Source organism: Apis mellifera, linkage group LG13 (assembly GCF_003254395.2).
Source record: "Apis mellifera strain DH4 linkage group LG13, Amel_HAv3.1, whole genome shotgun sequence".
Lineage (NCBI taxonomy): Eukaryota > Metazoa > Arthropoda > Insecta > Hymenoptera > Apidae > Apis > Apis mellifera.
Genome location: NC_037650.1, coordinates 89,716 through 108,920, shown reverse-complemented (window position 1 = coordinate 108,920; position 19,205 = coordinate 89,716). Strand labels below are relative to the sequence as shown.

General features: G+C 25.8%; 1 protein-coding gene across 3 annotated transcripts in view; it reads left to right on the top strand.

Annotated features, from left to right (window-relative positions):
- The window catches only part of LOC409257, a 410,704-nt gene that overhangs the window by 373,607 nt on the left and 17,892 nt on the right, over window positions 1-19,205 (top strand). For all 3 annotated transcript variants that reach the window (XM_026444608.1, XM_026444609.1, XM_026444607.1), the window contains one exon: window positions 9,687-10,049. In XM_026444608.1, coding sequence (XP_026300393.1) covers window positions 9,687-10,049 — 363 coding nt within the window. The remainder of the gene's footprint in view (window positions 1-9,686; window positions 10,050-19,205) is intronic.

The window sequence follows — 19,205 nt, the reverse complement described above, 5'->3', positions numbered from 1 at the left end:
ATGGAATCATTTCGATTTATCGACGTCAGTTATAATTTCGTGGGAATTTAAAGACATGATAGCGGAATCATAAAGATTACAGAGACAAGTGTACTTAGGAATTCGACTTTCTATTTTTTGCAGATTTTTCAAGAATCAATATGTGAGAATGTATATGTATATGATATACATATATATGATATTAGTGCTTTGTAAGCATTAAAATATTAAATATTTTGAAGAAAATCAAAGAGTAAAAGTTAAAACTTTTATAAATTCTTATAGAAAATTTCTTATGATAAATTGATAACTTACAATGAATTGTTAAGTGACGGAATAATTTATAGATTTAAACAGATTTAAATAATTTAAGAATAATGAAATAATTTAACTATTTGAAATAAAAATTTTTAATTTCTTTTTTCTTCTTTCTTTCTATTTTTCCTCAACAAATCAATAGAAATCATAAATTACAATCATTAAACGAAATATAAGGCATGAAATTATTCGATTGAAATAATTATGAATGCATTTTGGAATAAGATAAAGATTTCTCAATATCTATATAAATTACCTCAATGCAAATTTTATATCTTCAGAAAAGAATTGCGATCACTTTTGCAAATTTTTTGTAAAATTCCCTCTAATTTATATTCAATTGTCTCACATGTCTATATGCACATTCTTTAATGTTAATTTGCAGATTATTGAATTACGTATATATTACGCGCCTTTTATTCAAATCGTTGTGTATCTTTCATAAATTGAATCTTAAGTATAGAAATATCCAATATCTTTCTTTATAAAAATAACTTGTTCTTAATGCGGAAGATACGATAAAGTAAAATAAAATAAACTCTTTTTCTAAGTCCTCCCTAAGTTCTTAAGTCTCCCTTTCTAATCATTTCTCTAGATAAGCTGTAGAAAAATCGAACTAATTCCGATTTTCTTATTTTTCAGTTTTTTCGCGAAAATAATTTAAGAATAAAATAATTTAAGAAACAAAAGCATGTCTCAAAAATTACAAGATAGGGAAAAGAAGAGAAACGAAAAGAGCGAATACGATATAGTAGACAGGAAACGGATGAATCGAGACCAGGATATTAGAATATCGTTTCGCTGATTTATTGTTGCGGCCGGTAAAAAGAATTCATGCATATTCGGCTCGCTATTATCTTAAATTCAATCCCGTTTCCAGGAGGTTAAGCGTGAAAATTGTGTATGCAAATACGTTTATAAATTCTCCTCGTAGGAGGATAGAGGGGTAGAATAGGGACAGGAGTGGGAGATGGAACAAGCTACCTAAAATCTTGTTTCTCGATATTCTGGAAAATTACATCGAGTCTGAGTATGTTTCAATCGCGAAGATGGAAATGCGAATCATACCGTTTTTATTATATAAATTTCGCGGATAATCGAGAAGGATTGATTTCAATATCATCTTATTCCGAGTGAAAATTATCGGGATTTGTCGTGTTTTACAAACGAAAGAAATTAACAAATTTTATCGAAGATTTCTTAAAGCAATTGGGTCCAAAAAATTGAAATACGAATCGCAAACTTATTAAAAATTTTTTTTTCCACATTTTTCATTCATCTTTTTTGATTATATAGAATTAATAATGATAAAATAATAATTTAAATATGAAACGATACTCTTATTTTCGTCGATTTTAAACTCTATTTTTTTTGATCCTCAATTATGTATATATCAAAAAATTGATTCAGAAATGAGTATTCTTCGCAAATTTTTATTTTACGCATTTACATAATAATTTCAAAATCCAATACGTTCTTATACCTCTAACCATCTAAACTTTATAACTATCTATGTGCAAAAATTTTTTCACTCATTCCATTATGAAAAATTATAATTTATTTCTACTATCTATCGTCTTCTACGATTAGATATTTCCGATTAATTTTTCTTTTATCAAATTTTCTTTTTACGTTAAAAGAAATTACTTGAATTTTATTTTAGTTTTCAACATCTTAGTTTTAAATTTACTAGGATATTGAATATTAGAAGAATTCCAATAACCACTTTTGAATCTTTGCGTATATTTTTAGTAAAAACTTTGAATTCTAAGAGTCGAATAAACTTTTATCTATTCTTTATACGATCTTGGTCGTTTATTCTATTTTGTCCACTGTGAAATTTTATTGCCACATTTTTCCAATCGTTGAGAAAATTTCGGGCGTCAAATATCATGAAACGCAAAAAGATTCACTCGCAAGCAAGGGATGGTTTTTGTACAAGGCATTCTTGAAAAATAACTCGGTTTCTACGCGAAGCAGGATTTTCTCGGCCAAGTACCTTGAATGCTTTGCATGAAAAATATCCTTCTTCTCGAAGTACACGTATAGATCCGGTCGTGCGATAGCTTTGAAGGGAAAGAAATAAAAGAAAAAGCCGCGCAAAGGAGGTGAGCTTTGCAGTTCGGGATACTTTGTTCGTGTGCATATTTTTGTCACGAAGAAATAAAGTTATCGTCACTTTTACGTGCATCGAATCACTTTGAAGCTTCGTTCTTAACATTTTTCATTATGTACGAATGTACGAAATATCGTGAATATTTCTTATTGAGATCTGGAAATCTGGAGAAAGTTTCATACTTATTCGAACAGTTATAACGAATATGGCAAATTGTAATCTGCGTATTTTTATTATAATCTAAGAGATTGAGAAAGTAACTAAGAAAATAAAAAACTTTAGATAACTCGAATATCAAAGAGTTTTAATTTCAATAAAGTCGAAAATAAAATAAATTAAGTGATTAATAGTACGGTTTAAGAAATAGTTATTCTTTTTTAATTCTTATCCTTATCAAATTAATTTTTTAAAGATACTGGCATTTTATAATTTTATTATAAAAATATAATAAAATTATAATATTTTTTTTATTTAAGTACGTTTATAAGAGATAGAAATATATATATATATATATCATTTTTTTTCAATTAATTGCAAAGTATTTTCTAATATTATTTATCTTTTTTAATATTTGTTAACATATTTTAAATGAATATCGATATTTTTTCGATTAAAAATTTTCAATAATAAATATTCCTTGTATTCGAGCAAGATAGGGAGAATGAGAAGAAGCTTTAATAGAATTACAATCGATTCATTCTCTAGTGCATTCCTAAATTAAAATGCTAGGCATTTGTGTAAATTTACTAACAATTTGCAATTCGTATTATTCCTATTATTTTTCTTCCGTTTACGTTAATACGTACGTAATTAATCAACTATGAAGAGATTGAAATGATTTTTAATGACGCTAATATGATTTCTCGCCATCTTTCGTTACTATAAAATAAAAATATATTAAAAACTAAATATTCAACGAATACATTAAACACCGATTATATCTTCTATTAAATCCTTTATTAAAAATTAACAAACTTATTAACAAAACCATCATCCTAATGATAAACTGTAATGTAAGATTTCGTAATAATACGTAGTAAGTTCGGGGAATAGTGAAACTTGAATAACTGCATAACGAGCAAGTGGAGTATATGCATCGTTAATTCTTTACAAAGAATTTATTTTAGAAACTTTCTTATGTATACTCTTACGTATACAGTGAATACTCACACAAAGTATTAAAATTACATATTATAAAATATAAATCAATAATAAATATTAATCAAATTCAAGTATTTGTTATTGATTTATTATTATTTTCAAGACTTCCATTCCACAAAAAAATATAGATAGAAGAAGAAGTAAAAGAAAAAGTATTTCGATAATTATAAATTGATATATAAATATAATTGAAATAAAAATCAAAGGAAAACTAAAAAAAAATAACAAACAATAAAACAAGAAACAAGAATTACAGTTAATCAATTGTCTCTTCGTGCCAAAATTCATTGTCAAGTGTATTTTTTTTTGTCTCTTCCTCTCCTATATACTTCTTAACGAAGAATGCATCTTTCAATCATTATCGGTTACTAAATATACATCGAAAACACGATGCAAGCTTGAGATTATTGCCTGTATTGCCTGCCTAACCGAATAAAATATTAGCGAGCATGACGTTCAACCATTTTTCGTATCGTGATAACCAGGTCGAAGAGACTTTGTCCAGTAGTTGGTGATAAAGGATCGTTCATAAGGTGTGAGTGTTGATTAAGTCGGTAGCATGCAAATCATTCATTCCCGTGCCCACCTTCCTTCATTCACTCTTTTATCAGTTGGATAAACTGCCTCCAATTCCCCATTCTCCTCGTTTTATATGAAGCGTGCCAGACTTCGATATAATTATACGCAATTTATCATAATTGAGGACGCTATCCAGATCTGTATCTACGAAAACTGTCTACGCAATTGAGAAACATACCGTTAGAAATACACCAACAAGATGCTACAAGTTTTTATATGACACTTAATCGTAAACAATTTTGTAAAAAGAATTATAAAATTCAAATGAATTCATTTATAAATTTCATCGATTATATATATATATTTTTATTAGTGATGAATTTAATATATCTATAATATATATTATATATCTATCTTATGTATCTATCTTATATATCTATATATCTATAATATATCTATAATAACGAAGAAATACAGCTTTGTTCATTTTATTTGTTAATTTTTATTTATTAAAAATATATTTTAAAAAAATTATCTTCATCTCGGATATTAGTCAGAAATGTATCAGTCATTGTATATTGCATGTTTAAACGACTATTTTTTATTATGTTCACGTGTCGATACATAATATCATTGCGACTCGATGTATGTAACGAAATATTACATATAATTCAAAGTCGTTAACTCGGCTTCCCCTTATTATTTGTACTCGTTACAAATAATGGTTGGGTTGTCAAGAAAATCGCTTACTCTCAGGCTTAATGCCAGACAAATATCAGACATTGGTTGCTGAGTCGAACAGCTTCGTTCATAAAATACATATTTGAGAATTTGAAAATATTACCAATAATATTGAAAAAAGAAAATTTTAAACATTCGATCGAAATAATCGAAATAGAAGATCGTAGCTTAATTTTTTTAATGAATCAGATTTAACGAATCATAATTATACAGATATAACAAAATTTTTGTAGATTTTTTTGAACAGTTGTTAAATTTTATTTTTATAATTTATCAATTGTAATTGAATTGTTAGTGCATATTAGTTAACGCATGTTCGAAATTTCTCTTTTGAATAATATTTTTTATACTTCTATTTAATCTCTTTTCGATTTTCTTGATCGAAAGAATAAATCACGCTTCGTCAAGCCGAAGCTCGCATTGCATTTGTAAAAAAAAAAAAAGGTTTTAAAAAAGAAGAAAAGGAGTTGGACGGGGAAGAGCAACGTTAGTCAAACTGAACGCAATGGAACGAGGCCATCAGGTCGGATTACGACACGACAAGATGCAAGCGAAGTTTTTCTCAGCTTTCCATTTAAGCAATTTAACAATTTATGAACCACGAACGCTTGAACATCGTGGAAACACAAGATTCACTCCTCTCTTCGCTTTATTCTCATCTCGGCTTTCATCAAGCATCGAACGATGTAATTCCATCCCTTTGTTATCCTTGAAATTGTTTCACTATTATCGGCTGAACAAACAGCTGCTCTATTATCATTGCTATTACGATCGTGTTATAATATAACAACCGCGGTACACGTTCTCTTGTGCGGTAAACGTACATAAATTGAATTCTTCTCGAACGAGAAACTCTCTACTTACGATCCCTCTTTATGCTTCATTTTCACGCTCGTTTGACAATTCAAATCCGTCTCGCTTCAGCTTTTATATTTTTTCACTAAAATCCTTTGTACTTTCTTCTTAAATATCTTCGAAATTTTTTGATTTTCTCTCGTCATTAATATTAATTACTTTTTTCCTTTTTCTAACGAATACAATTAAGAAATATACAAATAATTTTCGAGAAGAGAATTTAGCGAACGATCTAATGCATCTTTATTACTTTCAAACCAATCGTGTTCAACGAGAGACAATATTCCGATTAAGTAAAAGGCAACGTACGGAAACATCATTGCCTGGAAGCTATGAATGAAAATTGGTGGAATCTTGAGTTGAAGATAAACAGATTGAACGGATGAAATGGCACCTGGTGGAATGGTTTATAACAGTATGTACGTATATTCAGAACTAGTTCAAAGACACTGATTCGCGATATACATCGGAGAACACTCTTCGACTTCTGACGACCTTTCCGCCAAGTTATCATGATGTATATCGTTGTAAACTCTCCAGTACGAATACATAGATTTGGTTCGCGCTGCCTTATTTGCAACGTCCGTTATATCTCTCGTTGGAAAATGTAGCTTCGGTCCTTTGAAACTGCGCGGCGAACCAGCCTCTTAATCAAAGTTGACAAAGTTACCAGTGTTCTTTCCGCGTTACTTTAGGATTTATTCGCAAACAGGAATTACGAGCAGAAACAGTGGAAAACTTCTAGACCGAGAGTTCCATATCTTTGTAATATAAAAAACTGATTTCATTATGGGAACGATTAACGAACAACAATTCGATCGAGTTTCGGTTAATTTATCCTATATCACGAATGATAAAGAGATTTTTTTCATGCTTTGATTATCTTTCAAAATAAATTAGAAATTAAAATAGAAATAAGAAAAAAGTTCTTTATTGTGCTTTTTCTTGTAAAAAAAATGCTAAAATTTGAGATCTATCGCATCATAAATAGATATATTTTAATCATTTAATTATCTGAAATACTATTGTGAATTAATAACGAGTAATACCGTATAGTATAATAATATTGTATAGTAATATAATAAACAATTATAATATCATATAATAACAATTAATTTTTTATTTTTGAGAATAAAAAGTTCTTTCGAATACAATTTTTATTAATTTTTTTTTCAATATAATTTTTCATTAATTTAGAAATATTCACAAAAATTCTTTTTATAAAAGTATTTTTATTGTCTTCAGAATTATTAGGCGTACAAATCTTTTTCTTTTGTTATTTTACTTAAAAGTAAAAAAATTGGTCTTTTATGATTTTTATTTAATGAATTTTCTATTTTAATTCTATTTTAATTATTTTTCCAGTAAAATAAAAATATTAAAATTATAATATTTGCAAGGACCAAAAATTCAAAATATCTTTTTGATCAATAGTATTCGTGAATTAAAGAAATGAAATTTGAAGAGAAACGAATGTATTTCTTTCAAATTATTTAAGACTCGAATCGGAAATATAATTTACAAAATTATAGATAGAAAATTGATAGAAATAAAATAAAAAGTTATTAAAAAAGTATAATTTTTTTATGAAAATCTAATAATTTTAATGATAAAAATATTCGTTGCTTAACATCAATCATTATAATCTGTATTATTGTATCTTGTCTTTTAAAAATTTCTTCTCTATCCAGCTTTAACGATATTCCATTATCCAATTACACGAAAGATCCAATATTCAATATAAAATAATATCTCTAAAATGGCTATTTTCCATTTTATCTTCTATTCCTTTTATTCTTTTATTCTTTCGATTCGTTTCTAATGCTTCTACAATGGCCGAAAAATCCTAGCTACCGGTTACATTTCTCAACTATTGTGCTATCCTGACAAGATTAGAATAGGAATGCGAGTCGGTGAATGGCGAAAACTGAAAAACACGATCACGCACAATTCCAACGATGGATATTGAACGTTTTCCACGTAGATAGTTTCGCGGTCGGGTAACTTTTCTCAGATATCCGTAGGAACGTATAAGTTCGCCGTGGCCCAACTAAAAGTGAAAATTTTCGCGCGACTGCCACCCATAAATTTCGAACTTTCGTCGTGGATAAAGCGACGTGTCTCTCCACTCCCGGAAACTTTCCAGCTGGCAAAAGAAGCGAGACACACAGGAACGTCCAGCGTTTACGCGTAACAAAAAAGATACTGGATGGAGAGGAGAAGAGTCTGAGAAAACTGGCTGGATGAAAGAAGCTTTCTTTCTTACGAGGCGAGCAAACTATTTCTTCCGTGAAAATGATATTTCATAATTATCACCATCCATTTGCCTTTTTTATTTTTCGCATAATTATTGTGATTGCACGAAGCTCTTTCTCGATGGTAATGCTAATATTGGCGGTTCTAGAAAGAGATTTGCTCGCATTTTTGATAAGATTGGAAAAATAACTGAAACATGTTTATAACATTTTGGCTTTTCAAATATTTTAAATTCGATGCAATTTTTTTTAGTATTATTTTTTATTTTTTCAATATAATATTATATTATTTTCTATCGAAATACAATTTTAAAAATATATATATTATTTTTTTCGAGTTTTTTTTTACACAAATCAATTAGTATTATTTCTTATTTATTTCCATTACATTATTTCATTTTTATTCATTTACTTAAAATATACATTCTTTCTACAATATATATATATATATATATATTAGAAGTCAACATCTAATTCTAATATTAATAAAAAAAATAAAAAAAAACAAAGATTAATTTACAGATTTGATAACGACAACATTTTATAACTACAATAAATACATAAAAAGATGTACGTGTAATTATATTGTAAATGCTGCAGCGTTACAAACATATAAGATGATAAATGCATCACTTCGGTAAATGGTGATAAATAAATAATGTATTCTGGATTTGCTATCGTTAGTGAATCATTTTCGGCGAATGTTTGCTTTTTGGGCAAGCAACTGAGAGCAAAATTTTAAATAAATATATTATAAATTTTAAACAAATGTATAAGGAAAAATAGAAGCGGATCTCATCAAAATGAAACTATGCTTTCTGTTTGAGACAATCTATATATTTGAATGTTTATCCACAAATACTTTCAAATATTTTTTCATCATTATATTTTCGTTAAAATATGCTATTTTTCTTGAAACACACTACTTTTTTCACAATTATACAACGAAACAACAATTATTTACAACATATATTACTTATTATATGAAATTCACTATACCGCTGCACAAATATTATTTTACATTATTATGTATAAAGCGCTTAACGAACTTCCTTAACTCTGTACAATTTTTTCAAAACGAGCAAAACAATGAACGAATAAAATATGCGTCAAAGTTGATATGATTTTCTACCGTGTATTGCTTATGAATTTTAAAATATTTTTAAACTTTGTTCGTATTCGCGTAAAAAGTGGATTGCTCGTAGAGAAAATTCGTCGCAATATACTCAAGGCAACGTTGGTCTACAATGAATAATTACGTGACCATCTCGTTGCTACAATAATCGTAATAATTCTCAGTAACAATTAAACAATAGTTAAATTTCCATTTCATATCATTTATTATACAACGTATAAGTAACCAACGCAATGTATGAATTCATTTGTACAATAATTATTATAATATCAACGAAATAGAAAAAGAAAATACAACGAATCTTCGAAAATTCGAAAGCGATTGGATGATTTTTTTCATTAATTATCATGATTTCTTATTATTCTTTCAACTTTTTATTAGTTTTCAATCTTCTAATTTTATGTATTTTGTATGTATTTTGTATGTATTGATTAAAAATTATTATTATTTTCTTTTTTCGCGTAATTTTCATTTTATGAATTCATTAATGCGAAAATTAAGAACAAGAGAAAAAAAAATATCAGAAAAGAAGCATTTTTATCTTCATTCTATTCCCTTTTCTCTTTTTTCTCATCTTTACTGTTTTTATTTTTTTTTTTTTTTTCAGAATGTTGGCAGCTGGTAATAAAATCCAAGAACATACCATCAATGGTGAAAGCCAAGGACACCGATTACGTGATCCTGGACTGCGACTACGATCTCGAGGACACGCCGAGCAAGGGATTAGTCGTAAAATGGTTCTTCAACGCCAACGAAGTGGCTTACCAATGGATATACGGTAGGGACCCTTTGGCCGGGGACATCACGCGGAAGTACGTCGACCTGAAGTACAAAGCCAGCGACGATCCGTACACCACGTATCGAGCCATGAAATTGAATAAGCCCGGTATCGATCTTACTGGCGAGTACAAGTGCGTCATATCCACTTATGCGGATGAGCAGTCCGCGAGTTCCTCCATGGTTGTGTATTGTAAGTATCCACTTATTAATGGCCAAGTCATTACCGTCTTTTATGCCCATTTATTCCGATTTATGTCGGATCGATTATCTTTTTTATTATCGCAGTTACGCGATTTTCTTTTCTTTTAATTTTTTTTCTCTCTTTCTTTTTCATTCTTTTGTATCGTAAAAATTTAAATTAATTTCTATCAAAAAAATTAAAATCGTAATTTTTTTTGTTTCTCTATTAGTTGAAATCCACTAACGATTTAAGACTTTTTAATGAACTTTTTTTCATCATCAGCTTTTTCAGTTATAAAGAATTTTGTGTTGTATAATTTTGATATTGATTTCAAGTTAAATTTTATTTATTTTATTTACTTATTGTAAGAAAAAGCAATTATGATTAATGAAAAAAATGATATAACTTAAACTATAAATGATATAACTAACATTCATTTCTAATATTTATCATATATATTTTTATAATTACAATTGGATATGTTCAAATTCGAAAAATTTAATCTCTCAAAATTTAATTAACGCTATTTTTATAACAAGAATACTTGCTATATCTCACTATCAACAGTTTTTTTATCTCTATCGCAAACTTCTCAAGTCAATAAATTGTTATTATTTATTAATCAAATGATAGTCGACTAATTTATTATTTCTATCGCTTTAATTGTATCTTCGCTTTAATTGTTATTTTTGTATACGTAGTACACATATAATTGAATTTATTAAATAGGAAAACATTTCCGATGAATTTCACAGGCCGATTATAAATTACAAAATTCTATAAATTTCTATAAAACTCTCATACTCGATAAATTTAATGAAACAAAATTTCCACATTTTCAAAATCTTATTTCTTTTTTAATTCAAATTTCTATCTATCTATCTAAGATAAAATACGGTATAATATTATTCCATGAATTCCTAATGATTAAATATTATAAAGATATAAATTTCTTTCTTCCCTTGTTTAACCAGCTGATTACATCGTTGCGTTAAATATTGAAATCTTAAATCGCAATATCGATGTGGGCCGAAAGTTACGTCAAAACCTTTTTATCTCAGATTATTAATATAATCCATAGATTATCGATACTTTTCCTTTTACCTACAATATAAAATTGAGATCTTGGATATCGTTGAGTCAGAAAGTAATTACGTTATCTCTTTCTCGATTTCTGCTCACTTTCTATTGGGAAATTGATCGAAATCTTAAGGAACCATTTAAAATGTTTCAAAAAGGAATTGCGATAGTTGATCATGTTCCTTCGACAAGAAGAATATTATCGTTAAAGTACGACATAATTTCTCTTTTGTCTATTGTCGTTCGAAAAAGGGATAATTTTCGAAGTGATTTAGAGCGAAAATAATAGCAGAGAAACGGATAAAATCAAGAGCACGAATTTCGATATCGTTTCATTGAAATGAACATATTATCCAGTTAATATCGGGTATCGAAGAATATCATTAAAAAAATGTGATGTAAGACATGATAAATCGTAATAATAACATTTACAGAAACGAGAAAATTTTATATGATTGTTTCACATCGATTAAAGAGATAATTCGAGCAAAGGCGCATTCCTTTTATAATATAATATTGCACAAAAAAATAAAAGAAAATTAAACTTTGATCAAGTTTTATAATCGTAACAAAGAAATATCAATTTAATTGGTTAATATAATAAATATTGATTTTAATGAAATTTCACACAATTGTTTATTGAATCAATCTAAAAATTTTATTATATTTTTTCCAGAATTCTTAAATTAACACAAAGAACAATTGGATAAAGTTTCATTTAAAATTGACATATATCAATTATCGATGTTTCTTTCTAAATTTCAACTGTTTCGTTCTTATCTTCTAATTTTTTTTAAATATAAAATTTAATTAAAAAAGAAAAACTTAGAGAAAATTTAATTTTAAGACGTAAAAATAGAGATTTCATCCTATATATAAAATAAATTCGAGATATATTTCTATAATAAGATCAATCGTTAATTATTATTCGTTATTGATCATTTTGAAATTGTTCATTCTCAATATCTTGTATTGGTATCTTAATTTCATTTAGATAAATTTACGATTCAATTCAATGATTAAAAAATTATCCTATACAATTTTAAAATCACCTCTCTCTCTCTTTCTCTCTCTCTCTCTCTCTAATCTATCTATCTTTTTTTTTTGCTTTCATAGGTAGCTTTCAAATAAATTCTTTTTACGGGTATTAAATACAAGAGAAATAAAGAGAATCAATAGAAAAAAGATTCGAAGAATAAACGGACGAACGCGACGTTGAACCACGATACAATTGCTACCGCGACATTGACTTTAACTCTATTTTTATATTTACTCGTAAAAGGTATAAGCTGTATCGCGTGTATGCTTTGTGACGAACGATAAATACGCGATATTTGTCAAGTCATGTAACATTTTTACATGTCCCGCGTAGTTTGACACGACGTCTCACGACTAAGAGTGATGTTGCGTGAAATAATTCTTGAAAAATAGCGATGCGATATAGAACAAAAAGTATTGCCTACTCTGATCGAATCAAAAATAACGATCATTCTTTATTTTTCGTCACTCGGATTTTAATTATTCTAACTGACAATTTGTTACATATCTGATTGATTCCATAATAATAATAATAATAATTAAAAATATGCGTATAGTATATTGCAGTATAATTGCATAGTATAATTAAGAAAATTAAATAAGAAATAATAAGATTTTCTTCCTTCAAAGAAATAGCAAGAAAAATGATATTTTATAAATATATAATTAATAATATTAAATATACAGTTTACTTGAAAAATAAATAGTTATATTGTTTTCTATTCTTTCTAAAAATGAAAAAAATTTATATAAAAATAAGTTTAAACAAATTATTCAAAAATAATATATTTCTTCTATGAATCAATTAGATTAGAAAAATTAATCTATACATGAACAATGAAAATTAATTTCATTAAATAAATTAATAAAATATATTTTTCTATTTTTTATCAATATTAATTAATAACTTTTGCAAGAATGTATACTTACATAATAATATATCGAAATCGATCCCATTTTTCATTCTAATTATTTTAATTAACGAAAATTTTTGTTAATATCTTTGAAATTAACGTTCGTTTCAATGTCTTGTTTATCAAATTTCGCAAGATATAACATTATCTATCCGAGTACTATAAAATTTCATGCTCGACCGATTTTATTCACGAAAGATATAATTAACTTGTTCCTTTTACTCGTTCCTTAGCTTCGCTTGTTTTCGATATAACTATCGATACTCATCTTTAATTAAATTATTTCAACTATGATGCGCAACATTAAATCTACAAACAATATTATAAATAAATTTTATAATATTATCTTTACAATATAAATCTTTACTTAATTTTTATTAATTAATAGATTAAACAAAATTTAATCTATCGTCTCTCTAGATTGGAAATTTATAATTTTCTTTTTTTTTCATATTCTTAACTTCATTTTTGATAAAATATCTATCAAATTTACAAAATATTTTTTTAATTTTATCTTTTTTCTAATCTCTTATTTTTTATAATTAAAATTTTTTTATATTTCTGCAATTAAAAAAATTTCTTTATCTCTTCATTCACCTCACAAAATTCACATTCAATCGTTCTTCCAATACCAAATAATTGCCACTTCTAATTCCGCTGGATTTCTCGAACATAAAAGGTTTTTTAATTCAACATGTATGCAAAGCAGAGAGAATATTTGCACCATGATATCATATTCCAGCATTCTTAGGCAATAGAAATAACGACTAATTATCGATCAATAAAAAAAGAATAGTAATATACAAAACATCAAAACTAAATCATCCACTAAAGTAACGGCAAATATTTGATCGAGTAAAATTATAATGGCATATCTTGAGCACAAATTATTTCAACCGATGTTGGAAAAAATATCCGATTCCAAAAGTTTATATAAATTTTATTATCATCATATTTTTTTCTATTTTCAAAGTTGAGATTCATGCTCTTGATACTTAAATATTTATCGAATAATGTTTTAAATTATTTTTTTTATAGCTTCAATACTAACTATTTTAATCTATATTTAATAAATAAATCCTATATTATTTTAAATTTAATTAAAAATAAAATTTATATATTATACAAAATTTAAAATTTAAAAATTATTATCAAGTTTTTTTAGTACTATCCGATGAATTAACAAAACCGTAATTATTTGTCGATGAAGAATCTCGACAAAAACAACTAATAATTAATTCATTGAGCCGTTATTATTACGAAATTAGAATAATCAGGCAAATTCGACAAACTGCTCGAGATCAATCTTTTGCTTGCTTCTTTTTTTTTTTTCGCATCATGTACGAGAAATAGAAAGCGTGCACTTAACTTTTGCGAGCATTTTAATGCTTTTTTCTCTTCCAACATACATTTCCGGGGCGGAGGTTCGATTTAAAATGTTTCGTGTTGTTTCGTTACAATGATACATATCATGCACAATTTTGTGTTTCTTTTCCTTTCTTCAAAACTCTTTTTTCAAACATGAAAGTGAAGTTACACGAGGACTTTTATCAGAGAAAATACCACTCAACCTCATGAAAATTTCTCTTTAAGATGAATTTTAACCATCCGAGTCCCGCCAATTCAGATATTTAATTTCTAAAAATTAATCTTTCGTCTTGTGTCTTTTGAAAAAGAAAGTATTTCAGAAAGAATAATTATAATTTCTTATTTTCACCATTTACATTCTTAATTGTTATTAAGATGAATTTTAACCATTCAAGTCCCACCAATTCAGATATCTAAAAATTGATTTCTAAAAATTAATATTTTTCGTCTTGTGTCTTTTGAAAAAGAAAGTATTTGAGAAAGATTTATAATTATAATTTCTATAAATATAATATATAATTATATATAATTATATAATAAAATTAATATAAAAAATTATATAATAAAATTAATATAAAAAATTATATAATAAATATAATCATAATTATAAAATTATATATATAATATAAAATTATGTAATAAATATAATTATAATTATATAATAATTATAATTTTTTATTTTCACTATTTATATTCTTGATCTTATAGCTATCGTTCTATCGAATACTTGACATGTGCCATAAGATTATTATTATGATGGAAAAGCGGTTGAATAATTTAATTAAACTGCATTAAAATGCGGATTTGTTCATTATCCGACCACCAGCATAATATATCATTTTATATCATCTTTTCAAACGATTTATAATATTTACCTCCTTTGAACAGTTTTGCAATTAATTTAATTAAATTTTGATTTTGATTGTTATTCAAATAATCGATGATTAATCGATGATGTTAATATTTAGATACAAGTTTTCATTTGAAGAAAAAACTACGTTCCATTATTTTATTTCGTTTAAAATTTTACCGTGCGATCAATGTATAATTTCAATCGATCGAACATCTCGTTACTCGTTATTATATTTGCAGAAAATCTTATTGCAAATTTTAACTAATTTAATTTTAATATTTGTACAAAATCATTAAAGATACATTTATTGGTATGTTTCCAAAGTAATAATTTTGCAAGTTCGTGTAGAAAATCTTGATTTACCGCAAAACTTCTATATAAGCCATCTGGTTCCTCTTATCGTAGATATATGTAAATGTTACGGCAATATTGTCTTCCATTAAGAACGAATATGAACTTTCAATGATAATTAAGATATAATAACTTTAAAATATTAAATGTCTAATTTTATATATTTTTTATCTGTAGAACATGATTTCTTCAAAAATATATCATTCCACAATGAATACTAAGTTAAAGAAAGGAAAACGAAAAGATCATTTATTTTTACAAATATATCGCATCTCGTGCTAAAGAATTCTAATTTATTTTTCAATTTTCAAACGAGAAAAAAAAAAAGAAAAGCAAAAATTCGATTATATTTTATATTCACAATAGAATTCGACTTTTGAAGCGATATCTCGATATCTAGGCTTTCTTTTTCAATGGCATCGATATAACGCCATCCAGGGAGACTATATAATTTGAACTTTTCTGTCATAGTGATACGTGTGCAATTTATTTTTCCCTGCTCGCGTTTATTTTATCCCTTTGAAAAATAAAAATAGTAACGAAATGAATCTATAAGAGAAACAAAGTTGGAAAAAAAAAAGAAAGAGAGAGAGAGAAAAAGCTCAAATGAAAAAATCTAAAGATTGAAAAACCTGCAGCATTATTGCGATAATACAACGATGTCTTCAATGAACAGCGCGCGACTGTATCCATTACCTTTTTATTTTTATTGCTGTACGTGTGGCTACCACAAAATATCCACTTCCAGACTTGTGTACCATCCTCTTGTTTCGAATCGATGCACGATCGTAAACTTGTTGTCTTATAGCCGCGCGTTAATAGTCCACACCAAATTGAATGTTCAATTCGAATGACTCAAATCATTTCGCTATAATGTTTTCTAACGATGAAAACAAAAAAGAATCGATAGACTGACTCGATATTTCTAAAGCCTTCTCTATAAGCTCGGAATGAAATAGAATGTTATATAATTGGATGAAGTTGATTTGATTCTGATTTAAAAAATTACATGGAAAAAACCTATTATATTTATTATTATAAACAATAATTAATTGTTAAATGATCAATATTTCCAAATGATAAATGATAAAATTTCATTTTTAAAGATATTTCCATATTCATAACAATTTGTAAAGAAAATTTTATAGCAATTTTGTCAATTTGAGAATTTCTCGTGATCTTAAATATCGAAAACATCAACCAAACTTTCTTAGGAATTCCTTTTTTCTCAACTTTAATCAAAAAGTGTAACGAAGATTAAGAACGAGATACCTCAATTGGACAATCAATTACACAGATAGGGGCACATTGAAGGAACAATGTCACTCAAATTCCATAGTATGTTGAATTGAATTAAAATCACTTTGTAATGATATTTGATGAAACTGAAATTATTTCAGACAATTATTTCAAACAATAGATTCGCAAAGGAAATTATCTAAAATAATTACTATCTTTATTCTCAAATATCCTTTCGGAGGAAAAATTGTCAATCAAATTTTCTAAATTTTAAATCTGGATGGAACAAAAAATAATTCATTTTATAAAAAAAATTGTTATCGAATTTATTCCTTTAATTGTCTATTTTCTATTTTAATTGTCAATTGTCTATTTTCTAAATTGTATTGATAATTCAATAAGAACAAAAGAAAATTTGAAAATTTTTCTTCTTTATTTATTAGGAATTGTATTTCTATATTTAGGATCGAGACGACTTGAATTCTCGTTGTATAGATACATGAAATTTTTTGAAACAATGTCTGAGCTAAATTAGAATTGATTGTAAATGCGGAATATGGAAAAAATGAACAGGTGTAGACGAAAGATTCGATTTAGAGCTAATGGATCGTATATGTCGCTGAATTTCTTCCAAGAAATAGCGTAAAATTGTATTTGTATACATTTATATACATCTTGAGATCCAATATCCAAAAACTAAAAATAATAATTTCTTTTTTAAATATTCACAAAAAAAATTTATACCTTTTTAAATAAAATAATAATTCCGAAAGATTTTTCAGAAAAATGATTGAAAAATATAAATTTTTTAAATATTTGTTTTATAAACGGATTATTGCTTGTAAATAAGAATTAAGAATGACTAATATTTATTCATTATCTAAACAATTAATAACTATATCTAGATAATTATTTGCGATGAAAGTTTTATTATTATATGATTGAAGTTTAATAAAGATAATAAATTGAAATTTTAAGATTTAATAAAAAAATTCAGATATTAAACGATTGATTTTTCGGAAAATCTTGTATATCTTGTATATATATATATATATATATATATATATATATATATATATATTATTTATAAAACATATAATGATCATTATTATTTATAAAACATATAATCATCAAAAGGAAACTAAATTTTTTTCGTTATAGATTATTATATTGAAAAGATATTTATAGAAATTTATAAATATTATAGATATTTATATTGAGAATCATTTAAATCAAAATATTAATTGAAAACATTTTTTCTTATTTTTGTTTATATAATATTTTTGTTTTATTTTATTTTATTTTATAATATTTGAATATAATTAGAGTAGAATAATGTTTTTATAGGTAATAATAGTTTCGAAATATAATTTTCTTTATTAAATTGAACAATTAAAAAAAATATTCGTACGTTTCATGAAATTATAAAAATATATAACATATATTTATTTTAAATAAGTAATTTCAAACTTTATAAAATAAATAAATAAATTATAATAAGATTAATAAGGAAACACATAAATGTGTTCTATCAAGAAACTGTTATGATCTAATTCTTATCTTCCAAGTTATAACAATTTAAGTAAAAATTTATTTAATTGGAATATGCACGGATCATCTTCTACGTTAAACATATCATAACTCGAAGCAGTAATTTCTAAAAACAATTTTGAATATAATGAAAACTTTTTTTGAAATGAAAAGATAACATGTACATATCATAAAAAATGATTATATAGACTATACAGATTATATTTATTATTAGAAACGAATATATGAATATTTACAGTGATTTTAAACGGACAAAGACAATGAAATAAATTTATAAAGTAAAATATCTATTAAGACCGGTATAATAGTATAATAGTATAATATTTCACCAATTTTATATATACTTTCTATATATAAATATTATTAATATATTTAAAAATTATTTGACAAATAATAACCTTGAACCCAAATTTTTAAATTATGATGTTTAGAATTCCTCCTGTATATGCGAATAAACTTTTTCTAAGGATTTGTTTATGTAAAATCCGAACGTGAATATAAAAATTGCTACGAAAAAAAAAATTGCTATATTGATCGAGATTTATTTATCAAGCAATTTACCTTTGTATTAGTTAAAGCGAGGCCGAAATAATATAAATGATTAAAAATTAAATTGCTTTTACTTTTAAATTATATCAGATTTTTATCTCAAATATTTAAAAAAATTAAAGATTTATAGCGTTACAGTAAAAATTAATAAGATAATTTTGTATTTACTTTTTCAAAATGAAAAATCATAATTTAACATTAAAATTATTAATATAAATTATA